Here is an 18,334-nt window from a genome sequence, read left to right on the forward strand (position 1 = left end):
GGAGCTCAAGGGTTTTATTTTTCAGAGACCCAGATGCCTGACAGAACCAGCAGAACAGGTACTGAGGTACCCATCCTCACGTACCTCATACTTCTTTGGCATTCAGAGGAAATGTCAAAGGCACTGCATGTATTGTATCGCTCACTCTTCGTGGATATTATGCATAGGCCTATAACGTGAGCAGTACACAAACACACACACACACACTAGAGGTCGACCGGTTATGATTTTTCAACCCCGATACCGATTATTGGAGGACCAAAAAATGCCGATACCGATTAATCAGCAAATTTTTATTTATTTTTTGTAATAATGACAATTACAACAATACTGAATGAACACTTATTTTAACTTAATATAATACATCAATAAAATCAATTTAGCCTCAAATAAATAATGAAACATGTTAAATTTGGCTTACATAATGCAGAAACAATGTGTTGGAGAAGAAAGTAAAAGTGCAATATGTGCCATGTAAGAAAGCTAACGTTTAAGTTCCTTGCTCAGAACATGAGAACATATGAAAGCTGGTGGTTCCTTTTAACATGAGTCTTCAATATTCCCAGGTAAGAAGTTTTAGGTTGTAGTTATTATAGGAATTATAGGACTATTTCTCTCTATACCATTTGTATTTCATATATCTTTGACTGTTGGATGTTCTTATAGGCACTTTAGTATTGCCAGTGTAACAGTATAGCTTCCATCCCATTCCTCGCTCCTACCTGGGCTCGAACGAGGAACACATCGTCAATAGCCACCCTCGAAGCAGCGTTACCCATGCAGAGCAAGGGGAACAACTACTCTCAGAGCGAGTGACGTTTGAAACGCTATTAGCGCGCACCCCGCTAACTAGCTAGCCATTTCACATCGGTTACACTAGCCTAATCTCGGGAGTTGATAGGCTTGAAGCCATAAACATCAGAGCTGCTGGCAAAACGCACGAAAGTGCTGTTTGAATGAATGCTTACGAGCCTGCTGGTGCCTACCATCGCTCAGTCAGACTGCTCTATCAAATCATAGACTTAATTATAACATAATAACACACAGAAATACGAGCCTTTGGTCATTAATATGGTCGAATCCGGAAACTATCATCTCGAAAACAAAACGTTTATTCTTTCAGTGAAATACGGAACCGTTCCGTATTTTATCTAACGGGTGGCATCCATAAGTCTAAATATTCCTGTTACATTGCACAACCTTCAATGTTATGTCATAATTATGGAAAATTATGGAAAATTAGTTCGCAACGAGCCAGGCGGCCCAAACTGTTGCATATACCCTGACTCTGCGTGCGATGAACGCAAGAGAAGTGACACAATTTCACCTGGTTAATATTGCCTGCTAACCTGGATGTCTTTTAGCTAAATATGCAGGTTTAAAAATATATACTTCTGTGTATTGATTTCAAGAAAGGCATTGATGTTTATGGTTAGGTACAGTCATGCAACGATTGTGCTTTTTTTGCAAATGCGCTTTTGTTAAATCATCCCCCGTTTGGCAAAGTCTGCTGTCTTTGTTAGGAAGAAATAGTCTTCGCATAGTTCGCAACGAGCCAGGCGGCCCAAACTGCTGCATATACCTTGACTCTGTTGCAAGAGAAGTGACACAATTTTCCTAGTTAAAATAAATTCATGTTAGCAGGCAATATTAACTAAATATGCAGGTTTAAAAATATATACTTGTGTATTGATTTTAAGAAAGGCATTGATGTTTATGGTTAGGTACACGTTGGAGCAACAACAGTCCTTTTCCCGAATGCCACCACATCGATTTTATGCAACGCAGGACACGCTAGATAAACTAGTAATATCATCAACCATGTGTAGTTATAACTAGTGATTATGATTGATTGATTGATTGTTTTTTATAAGATAAGTTTAATGCTAGCTAGCAACTTACAATGGCTTCTTACTGCATTCGCGTAACAGTCAGGCTCCTCGTGGAGTGCAATGTAATCAGGTGGTTAGAGCGTTGGACTAGTTAACCTTGAGGTTGCAAGATTGAATCCCCGAGCTGACAAGGTAAAAATCTGTCGTTCTGCCCCTGAACAAGGCAGTTAACCCACCGCTCCTAGGCCAATATTGAAAATAAGAATTTATTCTTAACTGACTTGCCTAGTTAAATAAAGGTGTAAAAAAAAATACAGATTTCCGATTGTTATAAAAACTTGAAATCGGCCCTAATTAACGGCCATTCCGATTAATCGGTCGACCTCTAACACACACGCGCACGCGCGCACGCACACACGCACGCACGCACACACACACACACACACACACACACACACACACACACACACACACACACACACACACACACACACACACACACACACACACACACAAACAATCCAACATGTCTTATCTATCTTATGCATTATCAGACACCTTATTAGATTGCACAAATTTTTATTTATTTATTTTTTATTTCACCTTTATTTAACCTGGTAGGCTAGTTGAAAACAAGTTCTCATTTACAACTGCGACCTGGCCAAGAGAAAGCAAAGCAGTGTGACACAGACAACAACACAGAGTTACACATGGAGTAAACAATAAACAAGCCAATAACACAATAAACAAGTCAATGACACAGGAGAAAAAAATTAAGTCTATATACAGTGTGTGCAAAAGGCATGAGGAGGTAGGCAATAAATAGGCCATAGGAGCGAATAATTACAATTTAGAAGATTAACATTGGAGTGATAAATGAGCAGATGATGATGTGCAACCTACACCTAGGTAGTTATAGTTGTCCACATATTCTAGGTCGGAACCGTCCAGGTTGGTGATGCTAGTCGGGCGGGCGGGTGCGGGCAGCGAACGGTTGAAAAGCATGCATTTGGTTTTACTAGCGTTTAAGAGCAGTTGGAGGCCACGGAAGGAGTGTTGTATGGCATTGAAGCTCGTTTGGAGGTTAGTTAGCACAGTGTCCAGGGAAGGGCCAGAAGTATACAGAATGGTGTCGTCTGCATAGAGGTGGATCAGGGAATCAGATTACTTTAGAAAAAATTGGCGTTGACTGATCAGATCAAATGATGACAAAAAGAGCCATTGTGTTGAACACTGTGCGATGTTTAACAGTGAGAATCACAGAATGGTGAACTTACTAAATGACTAGAGTTGACTGTGTGATATTAGGTTGCTTCTTGTGTAAATATTTTCCGTCTGGATTTTAATGATTTGTATGTATACAGAGAAAAGCGTCGGCCCGAGAATTGAACCCTGTGGTACCCCCATAGAGACTGCCAGAGGTCCGGACAACATGCCCTCCGATTTTACACACTGAACTCTGTCTGCGAAGTAGTTGGTGAACCAGGCGAGGCAGTCATTAGAAAAACCAAGGCTATTGAGTCTGCCGATAAGAATACGGTGATTGACAGAGTCAAAAGCCTTGGCCAGGTCGATGAAGACGGCTGCACAGTACTGTCTTTTATCGATGGCGGTTATGATATCGTTTAGTACCTTGAGCGTGGCTGAGGTGCACCCATGACCAGCTCTGAAACCAGATTGCATAGTGGAGAAGGTACGGTGGGATTCTAAATGGTCGGTAATCTTTGTTAACTTGGCTTTCGAAGACTTTAGATAGGCAGGGCAAGATGGATATAGGTCTGTAACAGTTTGTGTCTAGGGTGTCACCCCCTTTGAAGGGGGGGGGGGGTGACCACGGCAGCTTTCCAAACTTTAGGGATCTCGGACGATACGAAAGAGAGGTTGAACAGGCTGGTAATAGGGGTTGCAACAATGGCGGCGGATAGTTTTAGAAAGAGAGGGTCCAGATTGTCTAGTAGGTGAATCACAGATGTTGTAGGTGATGGCTCAATCTAGCTACAGTGACAATCACTTGGCAGGCTATAGCAGCTACAGAGTGTGTCTGAAGGCTCATCTGTCTGGAGCTGTATGTGTGTGTGTGTGTGTGTGTGTGTGTGTGTGTGTGTGTGTGTGTGTGTGTGTGTGTGTGTGTGTGTGTGTGTGTGTGTGTGTGTGTGTGTGCGTGCGTGCGTGCGTGTGTGTGTGTATCCATTGGGATGGACTCAGTTGATGTGTGAACTGTCCTCCGGAGACTGAGACAAAGCTCTCATTCTCAACACTCTCATTAAATAAATTATTTCCACTTTGCTGCCCAATTCTTGTTTATTCACTGTGCATAGCCTAGTTACTGCATTTCAGACCAGGCTACAGTAGGGCAGGCTACAGGACAGGCTAGCGACTGCATTGCTGGGAGAAACACTACAGGTGAACCATCAGAAGCAACATGGTTCTGAAGTGAATCTGTAACAATGTCACATGCATCTTTGTAGCTGTAGAACTGTTATAAGCAAGCAGCTGTAAATTGTCAAGGAATTATTCTTGTCTGGTCCTTCATTTGTTAAGACATGTGTGTTTCTTTACGTAATATGTCATTATTGTACTGTATGTGTGTCTATAGTTTGTTCAACGTTGTGGGAGTGTTGTAAGTTGTGTTGTCTGAAACTTTGTTTCCCCTGCTGCTGTTGGAGCAGGTCTCTCTTGAAAAATGTATTTTATTTCAATGAGAAAAACCTGCACAAATAAAAATTAAAATACAATTGAAAGTTCCATGTCTGTTACAAAAACAATGCACTGTATCCCTGTCTTTGAGATGTCTTTTGTGTATCCTGATGTAGTCTAGTAAGCCTACAGATATACAATCTTCAATTCATCACCTATATCAAATGTTCCCTTTCCTTTTCAAATAGACCTACACGGTGCGAATTGATTGTCGTTATATGACATGTTATGAGAGATAGATGAGATCAACCATAGATAGTCGCGGTGTGCAAAAATGCAAAACCCCCAAAAGTTCATAGTGGCTGCCGTCTGTGCATGTTACCTACAGAATGTTTACTCTTAGTTCCTTTATTTACATAGCTGAAACTTATTCCGATAACGTTGATAATGGCTCCGATTCAATCCAACTAAAGTAGTTTACCGTAACACAAAGGGACGGAACGCAGTGATTCCATTCTATTTCACATGGCAGCCCCTACCTAGCCCCACATACCTTGAAGATTCTGCACTCGGATATCGCTGATCTGTCCGATAAATTCCTCCCGTTCGAACCAGTCCTTATACTCCCACTCGTGTCCAGCCATCAGGACCCTGGGGAAAGTTGCAGTCTTGACCTCAATAGAAAAACAAACAGACTAGACTAGGCTCCCTCCAGTCCCGTGTGATCTGAAGGCGATGGAGACGGCAGCCCAATGTAGCAGTCCTACTGTATCCCTCTTCTCCCCCGCTCTCTTTAGCTGGCTATTGTGGAGGTCGCCGGACAGGGAGTGCGGTAGAATAGAAGTCTAATCTACCCGAATGCTCTCCCGTGGAGATGGTTTCTGGCGGAGGAGCATTGTTTTCGCACAGTTTCTCCCTAGTGACGTAGAAAGCCCCATAGCACTACTACGGCGCAAAGCCCAGGACGGAAAATAATTCTGATGAGGGAGAATAATAGCACCTTGATAATATTCACGCGGTGGGTTGTTGTAGTTGAACAGTACACGCCCACCATCCTGCACTGTAGAGACGACGAGAGAGGAGAGACATTCTCAGCTCAGAGAGAAATTAAAAGAGAGAGAAAGAGGGAGAAAACACTGATATTCTTCCAAGAATGTCCATGAATAGAACCATACACAATTCCCGCTATAAACATAATTGCATTATGTTAGAATTGCACTGCACATTAATATGATTCCCCGCCCGAGATTAGAAAAACATAGGCTGCTGTACCCTTACGGAAAAAACACATAAATTTCACATGTTTTTATATGATCACATGTGATCTTATGTGAAGTTAATGCGATAACATGTGACAACATGTAAAGAAATCAACATGTGATAACATGAAACTACACGTGAAAACATGTGGTCACATATGAAGTGTTCCAAAAAAACATTTTCACATGAATTCACATGTGACATTTCCGGTGACATCATGTGATTTTCCACATGTGAAATCGTGTGTTTTTTCCTTTAAAGGTAAATGCTACAAAACAACTGATGGTGAGGACTTCAACTACAATCAGGGGCAGACTTAGTGATTTGGAGACCCCAGGCAGAGGCCCGCCTCAAAAAAAAATGTAATGGGATTTATAGTAAACACGAGTAATTTAACCTGTGTGGCTCAGTTGGTGGAGCATTTTATTTTATTTCATCTTTATTTAACCTGGTCGGCTAGTTGAGAACAAGTTCTCATTTGCAACTGCGACCTGGCCAAGCTAAAGCAAAGCAGTGTGACACAGACAACAACACAGAGTTACACATGGAGTAAACAATAAACAAGCCAATAACACAATAAACAAGTCAATGACACAGTAGAAAAAAGAAAGTCTATATACAGTGTGTGCAAAAGGCATGAGGAGGTAGGCAATAAAGAGGCCATAGGAGCAAATAATTACAATTTAGCAGATTAACACTGGAGTGATAAATGAGCAGATGATGATGTGCAAGTAGAGATACTGGTGTGCAAAAGAGCAGAAAAGTAAATCAAATAAAAACAGTATGGAGGTGAGGTAGGTAGATTGGGTGGGCTATTTACAGATGGACTATGTACAGCTGCAGTGATCGTTTAGCTGCTCAGATAGTTGATGTTTAAAGTTGGTGAGGGAAATAAAAGTCTCCAACTTCAGCGATTTTTGCAATTCGTTCCAGTCACTGGCAGCAGAGAACATGGTGCTTGCAATGCCAAGGTTGTGGGTTTGATTACCACAGGGGACCAATAAGAAAAAAGTATGAACTCACTACTGTAAGTTGCTCTGGATACGAGCGTCTGCTAAATTAAAAACCTGTAATAATCTATTACTTTTTACTGTGCCATGAACACAACCAGTCATGATGTTTTCATCTGATTGTCAAACAAATCACTTCAAAAGTAATAATTCCAGCATCCGAACGGTGCACTTTGCACCCGCTAACTATCTAACTATCTCACTGGAGAAAGCATCAAAGCGAGCGAAACAGCGCCCCTCTGTCTTACTATATGTGGCCAATGTATCTGATGCTGTCTGGCCAAAAAGAGTATGACATGCCATAATCTTTTTGGCCAGACAGCATCAGATGAATGGGCAACACATACATGTCCTCTGCCTCTAGAGTCTAAGGATCAGAGCCTGGGTTTCTGCTAAGCTAACATACAGAATTGTTTGAAGATGGTCATACCAAGGATCATTTAGGTATTTGACTTGAAATTTTAGGACCCCTGTAAGTATAAAAAATATATACCTTTAAGTGGAAATGCCCTTCTCAATTCCATAAATTCTTCGGCCCGGTACCAGGTTAACTTCAAACGATTCTCGTGACACTTGTGGGGATCGTAGAGCAAAACAGAGAACACCATCATATTCGTGTGAGTCTCATCTTTCCACAGGGCTTGCTCCGACTTTACAGACGTTTTCATGAGAAGACCAATTTTCAGGATGTCTCCTGGTCTGACAAACACAGCTGTAGCTACAGATATCTCTAGCTTAAACAGACAGATTTTTATGAGGATTTTTGTATTATTTAATTATTCTGCCTCAAGCGGAGCATGGGGGGGCCTCAGCGGATATTATTTATTTATTTCATTTTTATGCCCAGCTCACGAGGCCCCTTGTAGCTCAGTTGGTAGAGCATGGTGCTTGCAACGCTAGGGTTGTGCTAGGGTCCGATTCCCATGGGGAACCCATTTGAAAATGTATGTACTCACTACTGTAAGTCGCTCTGGATATGAGCGTCTGCTAAATTACTCAAATGTAAAATGATGATGTGAGGCCTAAGGCGTATGGCTAATGGTAAGTCTGCCAGTGGTCACATAAAGAGTTTATGGACATTCTGAAATCTAAAAATAACACATTTCTCCCCTTGAGGAAATGAGAGTCCACTACATTCAGTGGTCACCTGGATCAAAGCCTCCTGACTCACCCTCTCCTACCATGGTCTCTGTCCCAACTGGCAACCTATTTCCTACATACTGCAGTACTTTTGACCAGGCCCTATAAGGATCTGTTCAAATGTGATGCACTATTTGGGAATAGGGTGCCATTTGAGATGCTGATATGGCCTCTGTGGGTAGCTGACCCATGCGAACAGACTCTTGTGTAGGGCTACTTCATTAGAATGGCTTTATGATGTGTGCTCTCCATGCCAGTGGATGTTATTTAAGGTACACACAGTTATTAAAGTCCTGGTAATTATTAGGTTTAACCAGGATTATGCAGTGTACTGTAAATCATTACATGTCTCGCCTCTAAGTCCAGTCCATAGGAACTCTTATATGCCCACTTTGCAATAGAATGTAGATGGCTTACAGTTCATTTTCTCCAGTAGTTAACAACGATAAGAGCAAAAGAGAAAATAAAACCCAGGAAAGCCCTTCTTGAATTACTGATATGAACCTGCAGTATACTGTGAACCATGACACTTTCAAGACTCCTTCCTAACCCACAGTCCAAATGGTACACATACCACTAAGTGGTAACATTAGCACTTGTATTGGCAATTGCCTTCACCTGAATAATGCACAACCATCGCCTGGTAGTATAATGTTTTACAGTGTTTGATATCTGTGTCCATGTACCCTCTGAGTGAACAGTGAACAGTGTGCACCTGTTTAGAGTGGGTGTTGTCTTACAATAAGGATGATTGTAAATACAATAAGTAAACCCATTAAAATATATAAACCTTTAGGTCATTAAGGTACTGCATCATATCGCACAAAGATATACAGTAGCTCTCATCTAGCTCATCTGTCATCCACTCTGCAGGTAGATGCCAAGTAGTCTCTCCCCACAGCCTATACGCGCCACCAGTCTGTTGAGACAGACTAATGCCAATCGTCTCTAGTTCCTTATACTTGGCAGTTAGTCCCTCAGCCCTGGGCCGGCTGGTGAACGCTAGCTTCTACCTGGCAGGTGGTTCACACACACACACACACACACACACACACACACACACACACACACACACACACACACACACACACACACACACACACACACACACACACACACACACACACACACACACACACACACACACACACACACACACACACACACACACACACACACACACACACACACACACACACACACACTCACTCACTCATTCCTGGCATGTGGTTCATCCATTTTAGATTAAAAACCCTTCCCTGGAGAGGAGCACAGCAGACTCCTGTTAACAACCTTCTCAGAGGCAGAGAGTTAATATGAGTCATCCTGAGGCTGGACATATTCATAATACTTTTATAGTAGCACTTTGGTTAGTTAAGTTAACAATTAATTACATAACCAAGTGCCCATAGTATTTATTTGAATCTCTTCTCTGTTCAAGTTTTTTAAATGTAAATAATATGAGTAAGTCTACCTCTGATAAGCTTCCCAGTAAAGCATTAAAAACAATCAAGCAACACAGAAAAGTGTTCAAACTCTAACCAGTGCCTGCAACCTGGAACAGGTTGTCAGTCAACCTACCAGGGTAGTTAAAAACAGCACAGGAATTAAATCATCAACATGTATTGATCACATCTTTACTAATGCTGCAGATATTTGCTTTAAAGCAGTATCCAAATCCACAGGACGTAGTGATCACAATATAATAGCCATATCGAGGAAAACCAAAGTTCCAAAGGCTGGGCCTAATATAGTGTATAAGAGGTCATACAATAAGTTTTGTAGTGATTCATATGTTGATGATGTAAATAATATTTGCTGGTCTGTGGTGTGTAATGAGGAGCAACCAGACGCTGCTCTTGACGCATTTATGAAACTACTTATTCCAGTTACTAATAAGCACACATTCATTAAGAAAACGACTGTAAAAACTGTTAAAACCCCTTGGATTGATGAGGAAAATAAAAATGTTATGGTTGAGAGGGATGAGGCAAAAGATATGGCAATTAATTCTGGCAGTCCAACCGATTGGCAAATGTACTGCAAATAAAAAAAATTGTGTGACTAAACTAAATAAAAATAAAAAGACACTATGAAACAAAGATAAATTATATAAAAATGGTAGTAAAAAGCTTTGGGGCACCTTAAATGAAATTTTTTGAAAAAAAGCCAACTCGGCTCCTTCATTCATTGAATCAGATGGCTCATTCATCACAAAGCCCACTGATATTGCAAATTACTTTAATGACTTTTTCATTGGCAAGATAGCGAACTTGGGGATGACATGCCAGCAACAAACGCTGACACTACACTTCCAAGTATATCGGACCAAATTATGAAAGACAAGGATTGTACTTTTGAATTCCGTAAAGTCAGTGTGGAAGAGGTGAAAAAAGTATTGTTGTCTATCAACAATGACAAGCCACCTGGCTCTGACAATCTGGATGGAAAATTACTGAGGATGATAGCAGACGATATTGCCACTCCTATTTGCCACATCTTCAATTTAAGCCTACTAGAGAGTGTGTGCCCTCAGGCCTGGAGGGAAGCTAAAGTCATTCCGCTACCCAACAATAGTAAAGCCCCCTTTACTGGTTCAAATAGCCAACCAATCATCCTGTTACCAACCCTTAGTAAACTTCTGGAAAAAATTGTGTTTGACCAGATACAATGCTATTTCACAGTAAACAAATTGACAACAGAATTTCAGCATGCTTATAGGGAAACTCAACAAGCACAGCACTTACACAAATGACTGATGATTGGCTGAGAGGAATTTATGATACAATGATTGTGGGGGCTGTCTTGTTAGACTTCAGTGCGGCTTTTGACATTATCAATCATAGTCTGCTGCTGGAAAAACTTATGTGTTATGGCTTTACACCCCCTGCTATAATGTGGATAAAGAGTTACTTGTCTAACAGAACACAGAGGGGGTTCTTTAATGGAAGCCTCTCAAATATAATCCAGTTAGAATCAGGAATTCCCCAGGGTAGCTGTTTAGGCCCCTTGCTTTTTAAATGTTTTACTAATGACATGCCACTGACTTTGAGTAAAGCCAGAGTGTCTATGTATGCCGATGACTCAACGCTATACACGTCAGTTACTGCAGCGACTGAAATGACTGCAACACTCAACAAAGAGCTGCAGTTAGTTTCAGAGTGGGTGGCAAGGAATAAGTTAGCCCTAAATATTTATAAAACTAAAAGCATTGAATTTGGAACAAAACACTCACTAAACCCTAAACCTCAACAAAATCTTGTAATAAATAAATGGAAATTGAGCAAGTTGATATGACTAAACTGCTTGGAGTAACACTGGATTGTAAACTGTCATGGTCAAAACATACTGATGCAGCAGTAGCTAAGATGGGGAGAAGTCTGTCTATAATAAAGCGATGTTCTGCCTTCTTAACAACACTATCAACAAGGCAGGTCCTATAGTCCCTAGTTTTGTCGCGCCTTGACTATTGACTATTGTTCAGTTGTGTGGACAGATGCTACAAAAAAGGAGGGGAAAATTTGCAATTGGCTCAGAACAGGGCAGCACGGCTGGCACTTGGATGTACACAGAGAGCTAATATTAATAATATGCATGTCAATCTCTCCTGGCTGAAAGTGGAGGAGAGATTGACTTCCTCACTACTTTTATTTATGAGAGGTATTGACATGTTGAATGCACCGAGCTGTCTGTCTAAACTAATGGCACACAGCTCGGACACCCATGCATACCACACAAGACATGCCACAAGAGGTCTCTTCACAGTCCCCAAGTCCAGAACAGACTATGGGAGGCACACAGTACTACATAGAGCCATGACTACATGGAACTCTATTCCACATCAAGTAACTGACGCAAACAGTAAAATTTGATTTAAAAAACAGAATAAAAACATCTTATGGAACAGCGGGGACTGTGAAGCAACACAAACATTGGCACAGACACACACACACACACACACACACACACACACACACACACACACACACACACACACACACACACACACACACACACACACACACACACACACACACACACACACACACACACACACACACACACACACACACACACACACACACACACACACACACACACACACACACACACACCAATTGATAACATACGCATGGATTTAGTACTGTAAATATGTGGTAGTGGTGGAGTAGGGACCTGAGGGCACACAGTGTGTTGTGAAATCTGTGAATGTCTTGTAATATTTTTTAAATTGTATAAACTGCCTTAATTTTTCTGGACCCCAGGAAGAGTAGCTGCTGCTTTGGCAGCATCTAATGGGGATCCATAATAAATAGAAATACAAATGATATAAACAAGCAAAAAAGCATTTGTCGGCTGTGGATATTCAATCCTGCTCCTCTTCTTCCAGGACTGAAGTCATGAAACCTTAGCTGTGGCGTCTGACTGGCTTGCACAGTACTGTGCTGTGCTGTGCTGTCAGGCCTCACAGGAAATGTGAATCAAGTGAAGCGAGTGTTTATACATGATCATGCCGTTCCTAAGACAGATATTTCTATGTCTTCATTATACGGTACTGTCGATACAGTCTCTGACCTAAAGCAGGGGGAGAAGACAGTAGCTCATATTCTTTTTTTCTGTATTTATTTGTCTGTCTGTATGTATGCATGTATGTAGGTATGTGTATATATGCAGTGTGTATGTATGTGTAACAGCATAGCTTCCGTCCCTCTCCTCGCCCCAACCTGGGCTCGAACCAGGGACCCTCTGCACACATCAACCACAGTCACTCACGAAGCATCGTTACCCATCGTGCCACAAAAGCCACGGCTCTTGCAGAGCAAGGGGAACAACTACTTCTAGGTCTCAGAGCGAGTGACGTCACCGATTGAAACACTATTAGCGCGCACCACCGCTAACTAGCTAGCCATTTCACATCGGCCACATATGTATATACAGTGAGGTGAAAATAGTATTTGACTCCCCTAGCTGATATAATTGTATGTTTGGATAACCCTACTGACAATTATGAACTGATCTAGTCTATAATTCTTAATTGGTCAGGCTTTATGTGAACAGTGCGAGACAGAATATCGGAACAAAAATAATCCAGAAAATTACGCATAGTCAAATCAATGTTATGAATTGTATCTGTGTCAATTAATTCAATGAGGGAAATGAGTTGCCAATTGACCCCTCTGACACAAACATGACTTAGTACTTGGTGGCAAAACCCTTCGTTGTGCAATCAGCTGATGAGGTACAGACGTGTCTGTGTAGTTTGGCCACCAGGTATTGCACACATCTCAGGAGGGATATTTAAGGCCCACTCCTCGTTGCAGATCTATGCTTCAAGTACAGTAAGGTTTCGAGGCTGACAGTTTGGCAACTCGAACCTTCAGCTCCCTCCACAGATTTTCTATGGGATTAAGGTCAGGAGACTGGCTAGGCCACTCCAGGACCTTAATGTGCTTCTTCTTGAGCCACTCCTTTGTTGCCTTGGCCGTGTGTTTTGGGTCATTGTCATGCTGGAATACCCATCCACGACCCATTTTCAATACCCTGGCTGAGGGAAGGAGGTTTTCACCCAAGATTTGACGGTACATGGCCCCGTCCATCGTCCCTTTGATGCGGTGAAGTTGTCCTGTCCCTTTAGCAGAAAAACACCCCCAAAGCATAATGTTTCCACCTCCATGTTTGACGGTGGGGATGGTTTCTTGGGGTCATAGGCAGCATTCCTCCTCCTCCAAACACGGCAAGTTGGGTTGATGCCAAAGAACTCCATTTTGGTCTCATCTGACCACAACACGTTCACCCAGTTGTCCTCTGAATCATTCAGATGTTCATTGGCAAACTTCAGACGGGCATGTATATGTGCTTTCTTGAGCAGGGGGACCTTGCGGGCGCTGCAGGATTTACAGTCCTTCACGGCATAGTGTGTTACCAATTGTATTGCTTGATGACTATGGTCCCAGCTGCCTTAGATGATCATTGAGCACAGTATACCTACCTGTGTAGTTCTGGGCTGATTCCTCACCGTATCTCATGATCATTGCAACTCCACGAGGTGAGATCATTGCATGGAGCCCCAGGCTGAGGGAGATTGACAGTTCTTTTGTGTTTCTTCCATTTGCGAATAATCACAGAAACTGTTGTCACCTTCTCACCAAGCTGCTTGGCGATGGTCTTGTAGCCCATTCCAGCCTTGTGTAGGTCTACAATCTTGTCCCTGACATCCTTGGAGAGCTCTTTGGTCTTGGCCATGGTGGAGAGTTTGGAATCTGATCTGATTGATTGCTTCTGTGAGACAGATAGCTGTTTATACAGGTAAGAAACTGAGATTAGGAGCACTCCCTTTAATGCAGTGTGCTCCTAATCTCCGTTCGTTACCTGTATGAAAGACACCTGGTGAGCCAGAAATCTTTTGGATTGAGAAGGGGTCAAATACTTATTTCCCTCATTAAAATGCAAATCAATTTATAACATTTTTGACATGCATTTTTCTGGATATTTTTGTTGTTATTCTGTCTCTCACTGTTCAAATAAACCTACCATTAAAATTATAGACTGATAATTTCTTTGTCAGTGGGCAAACGTACAAAATCAGCAGGGGATCAAATACTTTTTTCCCTCACTGTATGTATGTGTATTATTTTACTGCTCTAGGGATATAATTATTGTTTGGATAACCTTATTTACTATTATGTATTGATTTACTTTTTATTCTTATTTTTTCACTCTTTATGTGCAATGCAGAGAACACCGGACAGAAGAATGATCATTTATTGTACCATAGTGAATCATTGTAATGTTTGTTTCTGTGTCAATTAATCCAATAAGGGATGGGTTGCCAATTGGCGATTTGACACAAAAATAAAATGTAATAAATTAATTCATTCATTATACTGTAGCTGATAAGACACAGGTGTCTGCGTGGTTTAGATACAGAAACTGTACATTAGATTATATTAAAGGCCCACTACAGTTCATATTATGCTCAAGTACAGTAATCATACAGTATGTGTATGAAATGTAAGGATTGTTTATGAAAGCATTTGTTTGTCAGCCTGAGGGGCTCAACTGAAGTGGATAAGTAAGTTTTGGTTCTGTTTTTATGTTCATGTTATAGAACTGTTGTTCTGGGTAAGTGAGTGGAATAGCAGATTTTCTACTTTTTTTTCCAACATCAGTTAAGAAAGTTGATGAGAGTTCAGGAGTGAACATCAGAGGGTTGCAGTAGAAGTAGATTTGACTGAAGTAGATTTTACTGAGGTAGATTTGACTGAGGAAGATTTGAATGAGGTAGATTTGAATGAGGTAAATTTGACTGAGGTAGATTTGAATGAGGTTGATTTGACTGAGGAATATTTGAATGAGGTAGATTTGAATAAGGTAGATTTGACTGAGGTAGATTTGACTGAGGAATATTTGAATGAGGTTGATTTGACTGAGGTAGATTTGAATGAGGTTGATTTGACTGAGGTTGATTTGACTGAGGTTGATTTGACTGAGGTAGATTTGAATGAGGTTGATTTGACAGGTTGATTTGAATGAGGTTGATTTGACTGAGGTAGATTTGAATGAGGTAGATTTGAATGAGGTTGATTTGAATGAGGTTGATTTGACTGAGGTAGATTTGAATGAGGTAGATTTGAATAAGGTAGATTTGAATGAGGTTGATTTGACTGAGGTAGATTTGAATGAGGTAGATTTGAATGAGGTTGATTTGACTGAGGTAGATTTGAATGAGGTAGATTTGAATGAGGTAGATTTGAATGTATTGCATTGTTTATTTGTTAAAAAATTATGTTCCAGCTAGGCATCTGGGCAATACTAGGCACAGCTTAAAGGTCCTGAACAGTCATCCTGAAAAGTACTTTACCGGGGAGTTTGAAAAGACAACTTGAGTGCGCAGGGAGCTTATATTCATGAGCTTGCCTTGACTGACAGCTCCTTGAAACACCTATGTCAAGCAACTTGGATACAGTGAGCAGTGTTGCAGTAAAATTATCACAGGCAAATGTGGTGATACACAAAGCAACTCAAACAACATTGAAATTGCGTTAATAACATCTCCCATTTGGCATGTCTCTTGTGACGCAGTTCACAGCCGCACTGACGGATGAGTTGACTTGACAACACCGTCAGAGTTTTGAATGACCCTTCCCCCCTTTTGTTCCATGCTGGCTGAAGACCTAGCTAGCCAGTAACTAGACACAGATGAAAGGGTAAACATATCAGTATCTTTGGCATAGATGAATAGGGTAAATTTTTTATGATATTTGTTGACACCCTACAGTCAAATTTTTCACCAGTAGAGTAGTTCGCTAGCTATTTAAACCACGCCCCTCTGCAAACACACCTTCTACGATGTTGGTTGCAAGGCGGTACATATTTAAATTAGGTAAGTGAATATCATGTTACCACTGGTGTATTAAGGTGAGAGTTAAGGTGATGTCACCTTGTCCCCTTAATAATTATTAAGGGGACAAGGTGACAATAATGAATAATTAAGTGTTTGACATGGGGGAGGGAACCAGTAACTTTATGATAAAACTTGATCAATGTAGAAGCATCCGTCGTTTTTCATATTTTGGTCATCATACTTTGACCTGGTTTCCTTCAAATACCATAACATTTCATGAAAAACATGATTTTGACTGTTCATGACTTTTAAGGCAGGGCATCAGCTGCTGCTGGTTCGAAGGAGAGAGGGCAGACAAGCAATCAGACAGATGTGTAGAAAAGAGTTGAGAAGACAGACAGTGCAAAGGAAAATGCGCAAGATAAATAGGGCAACAAAGTCAGAAGCACAGATACACATAGCAACCCAGACCTCAACTGCAGTATAGAATGCCTGGTAGAATGAAGCATCTGTCACATCTTCAGAGAACCCTATAGTCTCTCGCTCTCTCGCTCTCTCTCTTTTTGTTTTTCTCAGAGCTGTAGTTAAGATAAGAGAGCCTCTCTCTCTCAGGGTTTGCTCTGCAGACCAGTATAGTAATCTGTATAAAGCGATGGGTCGTTGCTCCCCAGCCCACTCTGAGTACCATGCAGAGGCAGCTGTTATACAACACAACACTGAGATGAACGTTTCGGAGAAAGACATTTAATAAGTACTTTATTCAACCCTAAATCAACTCCATCACTTTGGTTCCACATACATAGTGCCCTACAGGGCTTCATAATCCAGCACATAATCCCTTTAAATTGAACATAACATTTTCATTGACACCATCTGGATGTTTACTCTACTAGAACATTCAAAACAAATAATTAGGACTGTCAGTTTGGGTTCCGTGTTGATAAGAAAACATGCAGTGCATGATTAGTATCTTATATTATGTGGGGAATTTTCACAATATTTTGCAGCAAATCATAGCAGAATAAGCACTCTGCTGTTAAATGAGTTTTAAAGTGAAACTGGGTTAAAAGCACTGAGCCAGTGTTTATGTTCTGTGGCCTGAACTTGTGTCAATGTATCATGCTGCAGTTCTAGTTGAAGCAGCCTGTGAGTACAAAGCCGTCTCTGTTGTTACATTAAGCCAATGAACATTTATTAATTAATCACTGCTACAGTTGTTATGATATTGTTGTTCATTACCATTTTCATTATTTTATTTCATTTAGTAAGGGTCTCCCTGATGCTTGAGGGTCTCCTTAATGCTTTTTTTTAATTTTATTTTACCGTTATTTTACCAGGTAAGTTGACTGAGAACACGTTCTCATTTGCAGCAACGACCTGGGGAATAGTTACAGGGGAGAGGAGGGGGATGAATGAGCCAATTGTAAACTGGGGATTATTAGGTGACCATGATGGTTTGAGGGCCAGATTGGGAATTTAGCCAGGACACCGGGGTTAACACCCCTACTCTTACGATAAGTGCCATGGGATCTTTAATGACCTCAGAGAGTCAGGACACCCGTTTAACGTCCCATCCGAAAGACGGCACCCTACACAGGGCAGTGTCCCCAATCACTGCCCTGGGGCATTGGGATATTTTTTTTTTTAGACCAGAGGAAATAGTGCCTCCTACTGGCCCTCCAACACCACTTCCAGCAGCATCTGGTCTCCCATCCAGGGACTGACCAGGACCAACCCTGCTTAGCTTCAGAAGCAAGCCAGCAGCATACCACCCTGCATACCACTGCTGGCTTGCTTCTGAGGGACTCCCTGATGCTTGAGGTTCTCCTTGATGCTTGAGGGTCTCCCTGTTGCTTGAAGGTCTCCTTGATGCTTGAGGGTCTCCCTGATGCTTGAGGGTCTCCCACTTTGGCAATTTGGTTATTAGCTTTATTCCATCAGTCTGATTTACCTGATGCAACCTCTGCAACCTCTTCATTGCCATGGCACTGGTTCATTTTCTTCTAATATATTGCGTGGGTTAAGAATATTTTTACATAGTTGGAGTTGTGACGCCTTCAAGATGACTTCCTGTATCTTAGCTTGTCCCACTCGCAGGTGTATGTGGATAA

The 18,334-nt window shown here is 41.3% G+C and overlaps 1 protein-coding gene across 1 annotated transcript in view; it reads right to left on the minus strand.

Moving 5' to 3' along the window:
- The window catches only part of LOC139563459 (uncharacterized), a 40,925-nt gene extending 35,302 nt beyond the window's left edge, over positions 1–5,623 (minus strand). The window contains exon 1 of the mRNA XM_071382146.1: positions 5,023–5,623. Within this exon, the coding sequence (XP_071238247.1) occupies positions 5,023–5,113 (91 nt within the window). The 5' untranslated portion in view covers positions 5,114–5,623. The remainder of the gene's footprint in view (positions 1–5,022) is intronic.
- Between the last annotated feature and the right edge of the window lie 12,711 nt (positions 5,624–18,334).

The sequence above is a fragment of the Salvelinus alpinus genome, chromosome 34 (assembly GCF_045679555.1).
Source record: "Salvelinus alpinus chromosome 34, SLU_Salpinus.1, whole genome shotgun sequence".
In the NCBI taxonomy this organism is placed as follows: domain Eukaryota; kingdom Metazoa; phylum Chordata; class Actinopteri; order Salmoniformes; family Salmonidae; genus Salvelinus; species Salvelinus alpinus.